Raw genomic sequence first — 18,144 nt, forward strand, 5'->3', positions numbered from 1 at the left:
ATCCGTCGAAATTTAAAACCATGGTTCCATTTACAAGCCTGAAACCAGCCTGTATAGTTTATCAAAAGTTAAATTTTGGAGTTACCAAGAGAGGTCAGTGGTCCCTATTAATTCTTTTGGTAGGGCTGCCATCAATGATGTTCTTTCACAACATTTTGGGAATTTAGGTGAATTTTCATCTCCATAACTCAACTAAGCCTCTATCCCAAACAGTAGGGGTCGGCTAATGAATCCTTCGGAAAATTTTCATGAAGAAGGTGAAAGGATCTACCCGTCTCAAATTGACTAAGTATAATTCTGACACTAGTTGTGTTCGTCTACATAGATCATTTTCTTCCATTCTATCCTATCCAAGGTCATGTTCTATGTTACGTTCCTAGCCCTTAAGTCTTTTCTCACTGTTTCTACCCAAGTTGTATTCGGTCTGCCCCTACCTCTTTTTACTCCGTCAACTTGTAAATGGAACTATAGACCTTTCCTCTAGTCAATTTTCATCACCATACCATTGTAAAAAAAGGAAAAAGAAAAAAAAATCATCACCATTGACTCCAATTTCTCAAAATATGAAAAGAACGAAAGATATTTCTATTAAACATGGAATTCTTAGTAACCATTTCGTCAATATAAGGCCACTTTAGAACAAGCACCTTCTGCATACAGTGGCTTTAGTTAACAGAATAATGCATGACATAAAAATATCTCTAAATGAAATTTTAAAAGTTGAAAACTACTAATAGTTGCTGGATAACTCAACCATTAAAATTAACATTTTGGCAAATGTGCAACCGAATGAGTACATAATCCTAATGAAATAAAATAGCAAAAAGTAGACAATAAACAATACAAATATGAAGGTTATGAAACCTCCATGTGACCCCGTTCACAGGGTCACTTCACATTGAATTCAATACATTATGAAGGCTACAAGACTAGGCCACTACAGACTCATGGTTTTATTTGCCAAAATTCAATACATTATGAAGGCTACAAGACTAGGCCACTACAGACTCATGGTTTTATTTGCCAAACCCATGAATAGAAACACAAATACAAAATGGACTGTCTGATATATCTTACTTAGGAAGCCCAGTTTTAGGATGGATAAGAGCTTGATCTTCATCAGTGAGCAACACTGGACCTCTCCCAGGTTTTGTGCAGATAAAATAACTGACATCACCTATAAATTTTTTAGATGGAATGTTCTCTTTCATTTCTGGAGGTGGAGGCAAGGCTTCCACATCTTTCAAAGACTGCAAACCAGCTTCTTGTAGTATTGACTTATCCCCTATTACGTAACTGGAATAAAATAATAACAGAACTATCAAAAACAGAGATTTCATATATTAATATATTAATCTTGATATCAATAAGATCACAAAGATTTCATATATTAATATCGATATCAATAAGATCAAAACCTGAACCAAATACAAACCTAGACAATTCATTTTCGGGAAGTGGAGGGAAGTAGAAGAGCAGCCTCTGAAGCAGAAGAGTAGCGGCTTTTCTGTTACGTGCAATTAAAACAGCATTAGGCCCCGCATCGAACGTGTAAGCCACCTGTCATGGGTCCCATATTAGTATCGTCACCAATTGCTTACTAATGATATCCCTCAGAGATATGCAAAGGCTGCAAATAGTTTATATTGTTCTATGTGACCATACATGGTTGATGGACCTAGAGTTGACTGATTTTCCCCTGCTCTTATGTAGTTATAGCAAGAGTAGGATCAATAGCAGGAAGCAGCAGTTTCCAAAAAAAATCACAAAGGTGGAATCCTTACAAAAAATCAATAATCTTAAACATGTTTCAAATTAATAACTCAATTTTTATTATTATATTAATTTAGTTCGATTTTCAGCAATATTTTGATTTCAAAGATGTGAAATTCTTAAATGAAATGGCATTGGTGGAAGTGGAGGAACCGATGGATTCATGGCACAGATATTATTTGTTCGGAGAGAAGAGGTGATGGGAGGTCAAGGAAGCAGAAAGCAGGAGCAGTGGTTTCAATGGCCATTTAATGATTTCAAACAAAGCATGTCAGTAAACCAACAACATTCCTATGGTTAAATTCAAAGTAATTGGAATAAAGGACGTCAGTCACCCCGACTAATATTCTGACAATGGTAGCAAAGCTATCCTGGATCCTGTAGGTTTTGGGTTATTTACATGACAACACTACAATCATGTAAATTTCACAGACTGCCTATCAAATGAATTACTATCCAAGACTAACAGTTTCATGGACCATATATCAAGCATAATTTATTCAAATATTGCAACCAATGGAAATCATTCCACTAAAGGATCATGCAATGAGGAGACCTGCTTGATTAATTAAAAAAAAAAACATGAAGCACAAACAGGTCAACTCTTGAGAAGAGGAAAAATTGTACCTGTGGTGTTCCTTCAAACCGATTCCATCTTTCCATGTAGCTTATTATCCTGAAACATAATTGTTTTTTGAAATCAGATGGTCTCAAATCCCAAGTAAAATGTAACAGTCCCTCACATGTAATATCAAGAGTAGCTGAAGACAATCTAAGTGCCTAATTTAGTGTTGTTCACCAATGTAACAGGATGTGGAACTTCAGATTTATTAGCCCTTCAGGTATGTATTGAGACAAACATGCATAAAAAAATATTGTGAAAATTAAAATCAGATGGCAATAGGCATTGAATTGAATTGAAAGCAGATTGAACGGCATCTGGCTTTCAGGATATTTTAGAATGTTTAGAAAATGAGAAAAATAGAATTACAAAAAACAAAGTCTGACTAACCATCTTTTTCCATCCATATCCATCAATTACAGCTAACATTGAACACTATCATAAGACAAGTGAACAAATTGATTGACTGATGACTGATGAGTGATGAATCAACGACATGGGTTTCTAGGGATCCCAAAGCTCAAATTTCAGCCATCAGAACTCCCACAAGATGCATCATAAATAATCCTCTTCTTGATTTAAAAAAGTGTCGAAAGGCTGATTTAAAGTTCTTTCAAGTACGAAGGGAGTACTGAGATTGATTTGTTATAAGCTTATATCAAAAAATTAAAACTCAAAAAATCACGAGCAAGTGCTTAATGAAAGTTAGAGATTTTAATTTTAGGAAGCAACCATGATAAAAAAATCATTATAAAACATAAATCAAATTTTACAGGTCACGGCTCTTTCTGAATTGACACCTTGTTAGTGGTTGAGTCATAAGATTCAAGTGATGCTGTAAGAGCTAGAATCCAAATATTAAATAATAGAATTCAATTATGACTTTAGGTAAAGGATTCAAGCATACAACTCAAAGCATTTTACGTAGAAGTATCTCCGAACCAAAAGAATGAGTCCAACCATGAATCATAAAATTCATTGGGCATGTCAACATGAATGCGTGGATTGAGATCTAGTTTTTCAACAAGTTTTTCTTAATTTTCCCTTTCCCCCTGATTTAATGGTATTTAAAATTGAATGGCATTGATTATAATTTAATATTTATACATAAATTTTAGCATAGCAGGCATCTTGTCACACCCCGTTTCCCACAATCCATGTCTGGAACCAAAGAAGTCCATGCCCAAGTTATATAGATGAGAAAAGTCAAATTATGCAAACTACATAGCAAAACTTGCCTGCTGGAAGTATCATTCATGTAGAATATTGGGGGGGATGTATCCAAGCAGACAGCATGAAACTGATTACTGTCTGCACAAGTTAACTTTGCAAATGATTCAAACTCGCGATTTCTAATGGCTTCTTCCATTTGCAGTATGCGTTTTGGGGCGACCTCCTGAAACCATCCAAGCAAAGAGTGAGCTAATATAGCGAGTTTGTAATAACTTTTCCAAACTTAAACGAGTTACATATAGATCAGAATGTAATACAACCATGCCACAAAGAAAGGCTTCATGAATATGTGGTATATTATAGCACTAGAACCATAAAAAATATAACATAGACTTCCAAATGATCATCAGCAGGATAAATCTTCAAGGTATTATTTGCATGAGGAATTTGGAAGTACTTCACCTTTGACCTATGCTGTAAAAGAGTACTCGTTTCAACACTTTCACGCATTCCTGTAGTGCTGCTTGTTTCCTTCTGCCGTGAACTTACCTGGAATAGACAAATTGAAACAGATTAGTTCAATGAAGGCGATGCTTGACCATCGCACCATGCATGATGGTCATCTTATACATTCTATGAAAGCTGATATATTTTTCAAATTGGAAATGTCAAATAAAGAGAACCCATGATAGCTAAAATGCAATAATATCGGCAACTGAATATGTCATGAATACAACTTATGGGTTAAAATGAGCTACCTAGCACATGCCAATATGACTTAAGGAATACCCTTGGAAATGTCAGGAATACCCTTGGAAATGTCAGGAATACCCTTGGAAATGTCAGGAATACCCTTCTAATATTGTCACAGCCGAAGTAAATAGTTGTGGAGCTCAAAGCATGCCTATATGGATATGTAGTGATGCCTCGATTGCAGTTCTCACATCAATATCCAGCTTCAGCTAAAAGGTTAATAATCCATAGTCAATGCATCAAAAAAAAAAAGGGCGGCCCAGTGCACGAGGCTCCTGCCATTACAGGGTCTGGGGAGGGCTAGATGTATGCAGTCTTACCCCCTGCTTTGCAAAGAGGCTGTTTCCGTGACTCGAACCCATGACCACCAGGTCACAATCGAGCAACCATAGTCAATGTATCAAGATTCCCGTATTATTGTAAACATGTGTGTTGCAGGGAGGTTAGCAGGTTGGCTTACGCTGTGCATCTATTAGACTAATTAACACCACTTGGAATATGAAAGTATGCATCTATTAGCCTACTTAACAATACTTGGAATATGAAAGTATTCCATTCATATCAATTTTGCTCAAAATATGCTAGTCACAAATTTAATTCCAATGATTCAACACAAAATATAAAGAATCTGATAAAAGATACACATTAAAAAATTTCATTGTAAGATTCAGAATCGGAATTGGGTGCATTCATTAGAGTCACTTTGGAGTGTGTACTTTCTAGAGGACATCTCAGGTCCTTAAACAATAACTTCGGTTTCATCATGCTACTTTTAATTCTTTTGAATGCTACTTAGAGGAAAGGAGCCATTTCTTGGCATTCAGATCCCTTTTTTTAATGCCAACATTCAGATCCTTACAGAAATAAATCTTTGTTCCATTTTCTATTATAAAATGTATTTATCCAAATTGACAGAAGAAAGAGCATATAATAAATATGAGGTGATCAAGATAAGAATCCATAGCAAGGAAAGCAATCTAAATAAATAGTTGCTGAAACCTTCTTCAGCTTCTTACCAAAATTACACTGCTTTATAATGAGGTAACCTTCTTATATTTCTTCTCAAAATACACCGCTTTGAGATGAATTCATTTATACTATAAATTGATACTAGAATGAAGGGATGAGGTGCATTTATGGGTTATTTCCTAAGGTTGTTTTCTGTGCGATTTTCTCAAGCAATCACTCCGAGCATGAAACACCACGGAATTGAAGATTATGAATATTTCAATAGAAATGGCTACAAGTCCACTATTACCTATTTTTCTTTTTCCTTGTTTTTTTTTTTACTTTCATAATTTTAGAAGTCATATAGAAATACACACAAGTGCGTGCACACCCACACCCACCGTAGCAACCGAATTTATGATAACAACCAAACTTCAATAATAACATACGGCTCAACTAAAATATCAAGTAAGTTTAAGGTAACTACAAAGGTATTACCTTGAAAAGAACACTTAAAGCATAATTTCCTCTACAGTCTCAGAATCTCTAGAAGGTAAGAAGATTAGCGCACCAGGGGGTGGTCTGTACTGTACGAGGTAACCATTTTCAATGTTAACTAGCATTCGTAAACCTATGTAATAGTAATACTAAATGGCTTTTTTTCCATAAGACAGAGCCTCAAACTTATGAAATTTAAATCATGGACTAATAGTGACGATCTCAAAGGGGGAAATGGCCTAGAATTTCAGAACCCAAAACCTATTCAGTCCCACCATATAGAAACATGAGATGGTGGGAAGCTATAAAGAACGGATGCGGGTACGGGTAAGACACGATTCAGGTATGTGGATACGTGATATTTTTTAAAAATAGTATACAGGGACATTGGGGGTACGCTAAATATAATATCTTTTTATATTTTATTATATATTTATTAAAATTAAAAATTTAAATAGCGAAATTTAATGGTCAGTCTCCTTCTCTCGTCTCCCAACTACGATTTTGTCGGTCTCCTGGAGAAGCGATACAGTCGGTCTCTTTCTTCTCTCGTCTCCCAACTACGATTTTAAGGAAATCCAAGATTCTAAAATCCGTGTACCCAAATGGCCTCTAAATGATCTTATCACTATGTTGAAAATGATCAACAGTGGGGAATTATAACAATAGGATACAGGTATGTTGGGCCTCTGGAGAGTGCGGGAGCGCCTGGGTACGCCCTCATCCTCCCGATGATGAGGGTGTACCATGGCACACCCGCACCCAATACGCACGCCTCCGGAGAGTACCCGTGCTTCATAGGTGGGAAGTGTACTTGTAAGACTGTAAAATAGGGACACCCTATTTCTAACGTTGTTCACAACTATGAGAAAGAAATGCCTTAATTTATCTTTTTGTTTTGTGTATTCCCTATATATACTATTAATACACTTTTTAAGGTATTTCTCAAGGAAGCAAGATTCTTCCCCGGGAGCCTTCGATTCCCGCTTTCGATTCCCGCTCTGGCACCCTTGAGCAGGATTCTTCCCTGGGAGCCTTCGATTCTTGCTTTCGATTCCCGTTCCGATTCCCGATTTCGATTCCCGCTCTGGCAACCTTGGTATTTCTAGCTATGAAGATAGGTTTTATGCATGTCTTATACTTTTATGAATTAATATTTATACATAGAAATATATCTTTCAGTACCTTTTCCACTCAGCCTTCCCACCCCACACTCCCCTCCACCCCACGCAACTCATGAACACGCCTTGATAGCTAACACACATTCCATGTCTAAGATACATTAATTGGGGAATTTAGAAACCTTTCAACATGAATACCAATACTCATCCATAGCAATATTTTAAATTTCGGTTTCGGTTTTGGGTTCGGTCGACATGAAAATGGAAACATTTCGGTTTCGGTGGAAATCTTGTAAAATTACGGAAATGTGTGTAAACATATGCAAATGATGAAATTTTTTAATCTTGTAAAAAAGATGTGTAAATGATGAAATTTTAAGATGAAACTTTGGAAAATACAAGAATAAGCACAATTTTAGGGAGTCGGAGACAAATCAAACTTGCATTGAAAGTCAGATGTGAACTGACTGAAAGATAGAAGACTATTCTTGACTCTTGGATACATACTTAGAAACCATGACATAAGCAAGAAAGACATCCATAATGGGTTAATCACATCTAACACCTAGTGACATGCGTTGTCGCACATATCTGGAACAATGAAGTCAAGGAAGTATAAGAGAGTACAATGACCCATCTCCCCTCAAAGAACCCCAACGCTATGTCAAAACAACATAGAGTTACGAGGTATTATTGGTCCCATGCCGATTTGACATCCTATGCATAAGATACGGTCACTTTGTTGTGCACTTCCATGATGTTGCCTACCAAACATCATTCCCTACAATAATAAAACGAGATGAAGTGCAAATAATAAAATCTTTTCATTTTTGGTCGTTCTGACTATTTCGTTCAAATTTCTGGAATTTCGGTCAAATTTCGAGAATTTCAGTAAAATTTTGGAGATTTTCGGTCGAATTTCAAGGCTTTCGGTCAAAATTTCATGGAAATAAAAACATAAAAGGAAATTATTTAGATTTCGTTTCAGTGGTTATGGAAATGAAAATATTTTGATCACAAGCAGCATGAATAATGCAACCATTTGAAATTTGAGACTTTGAGAATTGATATAATCTTGTATTTTAGATTATTTTTATTATTATTATCCAATATGCATGGGTTTAGATGGGAATTAAATTATTAGTTTTTATGGGAAATAAATTATTAAAGTGTGAGAATTTTGTTAGCAAACAATTCCTATTATGAAATTGAATAAATAATCATGGTAGTTTTGATTTAAATTAATGGTTTTGGATGAAAAATGAAAAATTGGCTATTTTATTATTCTATGATTTTTATAATGTTTTTATATTTTTTTTAAATAGATACATAAATAAGAATGAATCATACGATTTACAATCTAATACTTCGACCCTATTATGATTTACGATTTGATTCAATTATCAAAAAATTGCTCGAACCTGTACCCAAGCAACATAGCTTCAGGCTACCATTAAAAGAAAACATAGGTCTGGGCTAAATTTTGTTGGTGACCATGCCACAGATCAAAGTAAACGAAAAATGAAAGAACTCATCCGCCAGCTGCATCATCTTATCAAACATAAAAGACGTGAGCCAAAAACCAATATTTTTGTATACAAGGCTTCTACTTTCACCGAAGCATGGGTTGAATGTGTTTTACAATATGTTCATTGCCACCTATTAAGATATGCTACTGGAAACCATTAGCATATTCTCGTCATATGTTCATTCTTGAGGACCATGTTGTTCTTACTTTCTAATAGACTATGAAGCACGGGTACGGGTACGGAGTGCGGGTACGACACGACACGGGTACGTGGGTAAGTGATTTGCCAAAAAACCCGGGTGCGGGTACGTTCGGGTACGCCGAATATAGTAATATATTTTAATATTTTATTATATATTTATAAAAATTAAAAAAGAAATTGTAGAGCAATTAAATAACAATAACATCACCAAAATGGAAAATTCTAATATTACTCTTCATTCCATAAGTGATTAAGTTCCATATTTCATTACATGAGGCATCAATACATCATTCATTAGAAATAAAAGTCTGTCACCAGTGTGTTGACCAGTGCCTGACAAGATGAATAATTTTTAGAGACCAAATTATGAGATTTTTTTTACCGGACTTTTGGGATTTAATAATGTTTGGACACGATAGATTTTATGAATTTTTAAAATTTGAAAAATACCCGACCGTTTGGAAGTTAAGAAAGTTAAAATTTTGACCCGACTCTTTTTCTTGAATTTTGTACTAGAACTGGAGAGTTGACTTTTTTTCCTTTTAGATTTGGGTGTTGAAACTATTTTTAATAAATCCAAAAGGGGGGTATTCCGTTATTTACATGTAAATCTTAAGTAAAGACATTTACTTAAATGGTTTACATGTAAATACAGAGTACAGGAAAGTAGAGAAAAGTACAGGAGAGGAAAGAGAAGCAGAGTACAGGAGAGGAAAGAGAAGCAACAGGAAGAAGCAGGACGTGTCGGGTACGCGTGGTGCGCACCCGACACGCACCCAACCACCAAAACTAGCTTTTTTTTAATAAAAAAATGGGGTACGCACCCCGGAAGTACCCGCACCCCATACGTGTCGGGTGCGGGTGCGGGTGCGGGAGCCCCAGGAGAGTACCCGTGCTTCCTAGCTAATAGAGTGTCCTTGACTTATTATTTCTTTCAACATAAAATACAGATGGGAAAAGGCACAACAACATGCAGCATGCCTAAATGATTGTTAGTTTCCTTTTCTTTTCTTTTCACCCTTTTTTTTGAATGACAACGACATATTTGAAGAAAGAAAAGGGAAGTGTCTGGGGACAGAGATGGTCAACAAGAACCCAAAACAAAGAAGGAAACAAAAAGAAAAACCAAACATAGATCAATGGAGAAGAAAATTAAAAAATCAAGCCGAAATGGTTGTAAGTTCTCAAATTTACACTTATATTCATCTGACATGTTGAAGGAGACCTTAAAATTTGTAACTTCTGAGAGAAAACAAATGTGTACCCATAGGTTGAACATCTGTGTCTAATTTCCTAGACTAGTGTATGCTGCTATCTACTTATCAGTTGAGGTGGTCAAATATTTAATGTCCTGAACTGACTGATTTGCCCTTTTAATTTCAACCCCACCAGCAGGCTCATTGTCTACTTCAAAAAAGAAAAAAAAAATTATCATACATAAAACCAATGCTGTTAAAAAATTCATTAAAAATATATATTTAACTTAAGAAATTTGACCTGAGTTGCATTTTTTTGTATGGCACTATGAAGAAATGCACTTGTGGATTGCACAAAATCAATGGACGCCACTAAATCAGTGAGGCAAATATCTTAAACATTGGGAACACTCATGACTTATACCAGGGCCCAATGAGTGGAATGAACATGCAAAAAAGTAAAGAAAGTTTTTTTTTTTTCTTTTGAGGAATTGCAAAAGGTAAAGAAAGTAACCAAACATGTAATCAAGAAACACAAGATACAAGAACACAGGGAAAAAAGAGAGCATAAAAAATGCAATCCAGTTTTTTTACTACATAATGACCATGTACCATGAAAAAACAACCAGTACGGACAGAAATCAAAATTCAATAATGGCACTTACCACTGCAATAATAATAACAAGATCATCCCAATGTGTTTCATTTGCAAGTTGAACTGCAATGCTGTCACTTCCAGACACATCCTGCACATGATAAAATGTTAAAATTAAAATTCAATGCTCAAATGCATAAGATGCTTACTGAACATGGTAATAAGGAGGCCCAAAATATAAATAAAACTCAAAAAGCAACCGTACATTTCCCATGACCCACTTTACGAATCCACCATACAGACTGCGACAAGCACTGCCCGATCCTTGCCTGCAACACAGAACAATGAAAAAAAGGTTTACCGTTTCAGTGACAATAAATCTAGGGATATGAGGATGAATACAGTTGAAATTCTTGAGTAATAGAAAATTTGTAAAGAAGACATGCACTTAGCAGCTTCTCTTGTCTAAGAAATAAATTTATAAACATTGTACAAGCACTGATATATATATATATATATATGAGGAAAATGATTGTGAGCTTGAAGCTCATATAGCCTATATGAGCTTGAGGGCCCAAACACATGTGGGCCCACATTGTCAGGATGATCCAAAGCATTCATTTGAAAGGCCCTTACATAGATAGGGTGTGTACAAAAAATCGGCTCCATAGGATCATAATAACCCATCCAAAAGTGGAGGGCAAAATGGACAGACACCGTTTGCCACAAATCTGCCCATTTTTGCCCTCCACTTTTGGAGGGGTTAGGATGATCCAATGGAGCTGATTTTTGGTACACACCCTATCTATGATGGGGCCTTGCAAATGAATGATTTGGATCACCACAAACAATGTGGGACCCATGTGTTTGGGCCCTCAAGCTCATATAAGCTATATGAGCTTCAAGATCACAATCATTTTCCTCTATATATATATATATATATATATATATATATATATATATATATATGTGGGTATATATATCACTGTATATATGTATGTGTATAGATTCATACGTGCATGGAAAAACTCACAGGTACATATTCCACAAGCAAGTATGTATACAGATATACACATGAGCATGCAAGATATGCACACTCCATCATTCAAGCACAGATTATATAGCATGGTGAAAGCACAACCATTATTAAGCTATAAACCAAAAAAGAAAAAAGAAGCTAACCTTGCAATCGAGGAAAGTTGTCCAAGATCATCCTTCACCTGCATCAGTTTTGCAAGGGAAAATACTGCAAAAGAACAATGCCATAACTAGTTAAACTGCATAATCCTTTTTTTAAATTAAATTTCAAGCATTATCCTCAAACATAATCATACAATCTGGACACGCCCAATTTATCTTGCACGGCTTACTCTGATATCCACCTATGCATGCTAATTTTTGTATTATAACTAAAATTGGAACCCCTGAGTATAATGCATGCACAATAGAGCAATTCAGCACCAAAATTATCCTGGAAACCTAACTTAGTGAGATGAGCCAATACGGATACTAGATATAGGAACCAATATAGTTGTGGTTATGACACTGCATATTCTAAAAACATAAGCATAGATAGAAGCACTGGAACCACACGTCAAAGAAAGCCAATCAAGATAGAGGCACTGGGCTGTACTCCATCAAACTATATAAGTGTCAAAAAGTATCTCAAATCATCTTTGTCATGACTTTACGCATTGTTACAGGCTTACAATCATTCTTTTCATTGAAAAGATCACCAACGATTTCTTCTTCAATGCAATCAATATCCCCATATAATGCAACAGAAAAGCCATTGTCAGACTCAAACATTTGTATAGCCTTAGCAAGATAAGAAGGTGGTCATGATGGAAGATCACCTAGCTTCTCAAGAGGGCTTCCTACATCAACTAATTCCACTACCTCCGCTCCGTCCTTATTGGCATGTGAATTAAGATCCACTCTCAAGAAAAGCATAAAGAGTATAAACACACTTGGTAACAGTTGCTCTGAAAATATCGGCTGCAAATAGCACAATATCAGGAGGTAGAATGGAAGTCTTCTCTAATAATAACTTGAGTAGAAGTTTTCTCATTAAGCTTAAAAATATCAATGACTATAGCATATGCTTCTCAAAACATCAATAAACGTCCCATCTCAATAGAAAAAATTAAAAAAAGCAACCCTTAGCACAAACAAATGTAACCTCACCAAGCCACAACATAACATCTCTTCCTCAATAATCGTAAACCTACTAAACTCCCACAAAATATCCAGTTACAGTAAATGTTTAACCCCGCAGAAACATGTTTGAAACTTGTTTCCAAACACAATTCTAAAGTCTAACAACATCATATATATATATATATATATATATATATGAGAGAACTGTTGGTGCGCTTAAGCTCACCATTTTTTTGGTGCGCTTAAGTTGTTATAACGCCTCCCATTCGTTTAAATGTTTGGGTCCTGCTGGGTCCCGCTTAAGCGCACCAATGGGAGGCGTTATAACAACTTAAGCGCATCAAAAAAATGGTGCGCTTAAGCTCACCAACAGTTCTCTCTCTCTCTCTCTCTCTCTCTCTCTCTCTCTCTCTCTCTCTCTCTCTCTCTCTCTCTATATATATATATATATATATATATATATATTATTTTATTATTTTTATTATTTTTTTTTTAAATTCGCAAGTACCCAATTAAAAATGACTAAAACCAATCTTACCAAGACATGCGAAGCCGGCAGCAGAGGAAGCCAATCCGGCGGCTGTGGGGAAATTGTTATACGAAGCGATATGAACATGCAAGTTCTCCCAATCTTCTCTACGAATGTGAATTCCCTTCTTCTCATCCACAACATCATTTGCTCTACGCCTGATTTCCTTAAGACAGTTCTGATACCGACCTCCACCAAGGGAAATTTCCTACTCTGACAAGAAAATAGAAAAATAACCAACTAAACTGAAAAAACTACATCCTAACTAAATCAAATTCCCTCTGAGAAATAAGGCCTCGTTTGGATTGCAGGAATTTTCTGGAAAAGTTTGGAAAGAAACAATATTTCTAAATTTTCTTACTTTTTTTACACTAAAAAAAGAAAACTTGAACCCAACATATTCAATTTTTATTTAGTGGGTCATTCAATTTACAATGATATCCCTCTAAATTAACCATAATCCTATCAATTCCCTCTAAATCATGGTAGGAAAAAATTTCCCAAGAAATATTTTTGTTTGAAATGTTCTTTCTTGCAATCAAAACAGGGCCAGACTGAATATATCGACCTCCACCAAGGAAAATTTCCTACTCCGACAAGAAAATAGAAAAATAACCAACTAAACTGAAAAACCATTCAAAAAAAAAACAACTAAACTGAAAAACTACAGACTAACTAAATCAAATTCCCTCTGAAAAGAAATAAGACCACGTTTGTATTGCAGGAATTTTCTGGAAAAGTTTGTAAAGAAACAATATTTCTAAATTTTCTTCCTTTTTTTACACACAAAAAAGATAACTTGAACCCAACATATTCAATTTTTATTTAGTGGGTCATTCAATTTACAATGATATCCCTCTAAATCAACCATAATCCTATCAATTCCTTATAAATCATGGTAAGAAAAAAATTTCCTAAGAAATTGTTTTTCCATCGGAAATGTTTTTTCTTCCTTTTTTTTTTACACATAAAAAAGATAACTTGAACCCAACATATTCAATCAATTTTTATTAAGTAGGTCATTCAATTTACGATGATATCCCTCTAAATCAACCATAATCCTATCATTTCCCTCTAAATCAAGGTAAGAAAAAAATTTCCCAAGAATTTTTCTTCCTTTTTTAACACACGAAAATGATAAGTTGAACCCAACATATTCAATTTTTATTAAGTGGGTCAGTCAATTTATAATCAACCATAATCCTATCATTTCCCAAGAAATTTTGTTTCCATCAGAAATGTTTTTTCTTGAGATCAAAACAGGGTCTAAATGAATAAATTAAACATGAAAAGAAATAAATGCATACCTTTCCGTTGAGCCACATCCGATCTTTCTCGAAGCTAGGGCTTACAGCAACTGTTGTAGTTGTGCAAAGATGATCTGGATCTAGAGTAACGCTAATACTATCGTTTATAGGAAGAATTAGGGTTTCATCTCGTTTTCCCCAGTACTTGATCACGGCTATGTTCGTTGGAGTTCTCGCAGTCACCATCAGAATCCATTTCTGTGATTCTTCGGCCATTTCTCAGAAATTCAAAAAATAAGGAGAATCTAAAGTGTTGTGAGTTCAAAAGGAGTGGAATTGAAGAACCGAAGCAGAAGGAATTTCAGAACATAAAGACAAAAAAGAGAATCGGATTCTAAGTAGGAGAAGAAATAGAGATCTAAATTTCGTTTTTTGGATGGAAAGATGGAAGGTTTTTTATACAACGGCTTCTGGTCTGGAAGGAGGGCAGATTATATAGAGAGGGGTTTATATGAAATTACCGAAATGGCCCTTCTGGGGTTCGAAAGGTAAAAAATTCAAATTCTACTTCTACTAGCATTGAAAGGAGCCAAAACGGGAAAAAAAATATTTTTGTTTAGGAGATAAATGTTTTTTCGCCCCATTGTAGGATAATACACCCCCTTTTAAAGTTATTTGACGTCTCAAATTTCACGTTAACAAGGGGGTATATTATCCTGCAGGGGGGCGAAAAATCATCTTCCTTTAGTTTTTTTTTTCCTTTTTTGGGTTTTTTTACGTATAAACTCTTTTCTAAGAAATGATAGAATGAAGGGCGCCGTTGAAAAATCAGCTTCATGGGTGCCCCTATTGGTTAATCTCTACAAAGTGTGGCCCTAAAAAAAGTGATAGTGCCTTAAAAAAGTAGAAACCGTGTTGACTTTGAATAAATAGACCAATAAGGGCGCCCTTGAAGCTGATTTTGCAAGGGCGCCTTTCATTCTATCATTCCTCAACTTCTCTTCTCTATTTTTAGAACAAAAATATAAGGAAATGATAAATTCGCCCCTTTTTTACATGGGATGAGAGAGCCCCTCTAGTGTAAAAGAGTAGTCATAAATCCACTTGTAAATTTAATAAAAGGAAAGGAGATTTTTGTACTTTACTTAAATTTTAGTATAAGCATGAGGCTTCTCCTTATCACATGGGCGGCCCTCGTGTCCCGACACAAAAACCATGCGCAGCTTTTAAAATGAAAGGGTTGGTACTGCCTTTTTTGATAATTGCACTAACTCATCTTGTCTTTTAGTTTTTAACCAGATGTCATAGCCATCTCTTTTCCTCCAAACCCTAGCTCCGGCCAACCCGAACCAGCTCCGACCACATCTCCACCCCTACAAACCCCAACTGCCATTAATTCCGGCAAACCCCATCGAAATCCAATCCCAATCTCTAACTTCTCCGGCGGATTTTGTCGGTATCCGGCAACACTACTTCAGCCACCATCCCCTAAATCCTAGATCTAACTATAGGTTATTATAATTCCCAAATAGCTCTAGGAAGCCAATTAAAAAAAAAAAAAAAGACAATGTGAGTTAGTGCAATTATCAAAAAAGGCAACTGATTTTTTTTTTTTAAAGCCAACCTACCTAAATTAAGCAGAACTTCCTCAGGAGGGAGCTTGGTGCAGAGTCAAATTGAGTGGGCGAAGACCAACCACTCCTCTTTTTTTAATCTTATAAAGGTCCCAGTTTAGTGGTCCTCGACCCTACCAAACAGTTGGAAACAACTAATTCAATTCAAGTGGGTCCATTTGAACAGATAATATTAGCCATTAGATCAGTGGGCCCTACAGATGAATACTTAAAAGGGTACGGGATTTTGTAGTAAACTTGCATTTTTTCAGTTCCATCTCATCTGGTTGGGGCATGACTCACATTTATTAGGCAAAGCCTATAGATTGGATGGTCAGGATTGTCTGATTAGGCCACATCAAATGATTGGTTCAGTTGGGATTGTGCCGGACTATAGAAATGCAAAGTCATGAATGGAAAGTGAGGTACCATAAGAAATAGAGTAATATTTTTTAGAGGATTGATATCGGCACTACCATATTTTGAATCTTTCCGTTTCCATGGAATTGGATTAGGATCCTGATTTCTAATTTCTGATTCTGGCAATAGAAAAGCAGCCCTTAGATTGTTGCAATTGTAACAGCTAGGAAAAGCTAATTAAAAAATGTAAACCAAAGTAAGCAGTGCCATTATCAAAATATTGTAGTGCACATAGCACCCCTTAAAATTATTTATTTTTAAAAAAAATTCATTTTCAGTAAAATAATGGAGTAATAAAACATAGAAAAGTAGTCAAGCACTACTCATACTTCCATTCCATTCCATTCCGGCGGCTTTTGATTTTCTTATGTTGGGTGTCGTCAAATCGAGACAAAAACAACTTGCTGTTATCTAAGTGGGCTGTGACTTTGGTAATGGAACCATTATCAAGGGGTGTGAATATCAACAATCTTGGGTATGAACAGATGATCTCATCATAACTCCGAAAATCAAGGGTCCCAATCTTATGTCCTATGAACCCATGACCATAGTTTAAAATTTCGACCGAAATCCGAAATTTCAGATACCGGTGGGGACCGAAACCGGAATTTTCCAAAATTCCATTTTTCGCCCTTTACCAAATTTCAGACCGAAATTTCAGTTTAATGACATTATTTATTAAAAAAAAAAAGTGATACAAAATTTTGGCCGAAATTTGGAACCAAATTACCAGATTTCGGTTTTTGGTGGGGTCCGAAACGGTGACCGAAACCGAAATTTTAAACCTTGCCCATGACTAGAAAAAACTAATTCTAGTCCTATAAAAAATAGAAATTAAAAGCTCATTCGAGTTGGAGTTTGGCAAAACTTAATACAAACATATAGAACAAGAAAACAAAGAATCAAGGGCTTAAATTTATGGGTTAGCTATCCAAATGATCATTGTTAAGATAAGATTCTTGTGATTAACCTTGACTATACATGTGTGATCAAGACCATTGATTTGGTGGATCCAACTTCTTTTGGTTCACTCTTAAAAGACACCGTATTTGACTAAAATTATAGGAGCATTCAATCATGGCACCAACTCTATTAGACAACACTTTTCATAGCCCACTAATTCATCTGCTTCGATTGTATACAACGTTGAATGCATGGACCTAAACCCATCTTTCCTTCTTCCTTCTTTCTTTTTTCTTCCTCTTTTTTCTACTTTTGCGTTCGTGACAACAAAATCCTTGGATTTAGATTGTTGGGTAGGGTTTTTCAACTTTTCTTTTCAATGGGTTTTCTTATTTTTTAAGAGATTTTGTTTCATGTCTATAATATTTACATGGGATTTGATAGCGTCCATCGCGTAAGGCATTTCGCAGACCAGCTGTTGCATGGAGAGAAGAATTAAATGAATAAGACAAAAGTTGAGACTATGTGAGTGCTCTCTCATGCAACAGCTCGTCCACAAAATGTATTCTGCAAATGGTCCCTAGCAAATCCCTAGTATAATATATAATGGTTACTAATATTGGCACTACCGTGTTTTGATAATTGCACTTACTCACCTTGTCTTTTTTTTTTTTTTTAATGGGCTTCTTAGAGCTTTCTAGGAATTGTAATAAAAGACTAATCATTAGGATTCATTTTCAAGAAAATCTTATGCAGTCACAAGCTCCATAGTTCCCATAGCTTCTCCATTAATGGTTAGGTCTTCTTCTTTAACAGTTAGGTCAGAACTCGGATTCCCGAATCAATCTCCTCAGTGTCTATTG

At 35.5% G+C, this 18,144-nt stretch overlaps 1 protein-coding gene across 2 annotated transcripts; it reads right to left on the bottom strand.

The window, feature by feature from the left end:
- Positions 1–737: 737 nt before the first annotated feature.
- LOC143863546 (diphosphomevalonate decarboxylase 2-like) lies at positions 738–14,807 on the bottom strand. 2 transcript variants are annotated; one of them, XR_013240898.1, is made up of 11 exons: positions 14,406–14,807; positions 13,108–13,306; positions 11,592–11,655; positions 10,675–10,738; positions 10,480–10,560; positions 4,031–4,117; positions 3,634–3,791; positions 2,401–2,449; positions 1,436–1,560; positions 984–1,296; positions 738–920 (listed from the first exon to the last, which is right to left on the bottom strand). XR_013240898.1 is itself a non-coding variant. In XM_077374251.1 (10 exons), the coding sequence occupies exons 1-10, from the start codon at positions 14,619–14,621 to the stop codon at positions 1,074–1,076; spliced, it is 1,266 nt and encodes a 421-aa protein (XP_077230366.1). In that variant the 5' UTR covers positions 14,622–14,807; the 3' UTR covers positions 738–1,073. The 2 variants fall into 2 exon arrangements, 1 of the variants encoding a protein (XP_077230366.1); XM_077374251.1 differs by having other exon boundaries at positions 738–1,296.
- Positions 14,808–18,144: the final 3,337 nt, after the last annotated feature.

The sequence above is a fragment of the Tasmannia lanceolata genome, unplaced genomic scaffold (genome assembly GCF_043159265.1).
Source record: "Tasmannia lanceolata isolate RefF3 unplaced genomic scaffold, GAP_Taslan_0.1 ptg000044l, whole genome shotgun sequence".
NCBI lineage: Eukaryota > Viridiplantae > Streptophyta > Magnoliopsida > Canellales > Winteraceae > Tasmannia > Tasmannia lanceolata.

What these genes read in the sequence shown, in the direction of transcription:
- LOC143863546 (XM_077374251.1), bottom strand. Translation starts at nt 14,621, where the DNA reads ATGGCCGAAGAATCACAGAAATGGATTCTGATGGTGACTGCGAGAACT. An exon ending in TGCCGGCTTCGCATGTCTTG is followed by an intron (nt 11,656 to 13,107) that starts GTAAGATTGGTT and finishes GTTCTTTTGCAG; the next exon opens with TATTTTCCCTTGCAAAACTG. An exon ending in CCCGAAAATGAATTGTCTAG is followed by an intron (nt 1,297 to 1,435) that starts GTTTGTATTTGG and finishes ATTTTATTCCAG; the next exon opens with TTACGTAATAGGGGATAAGT.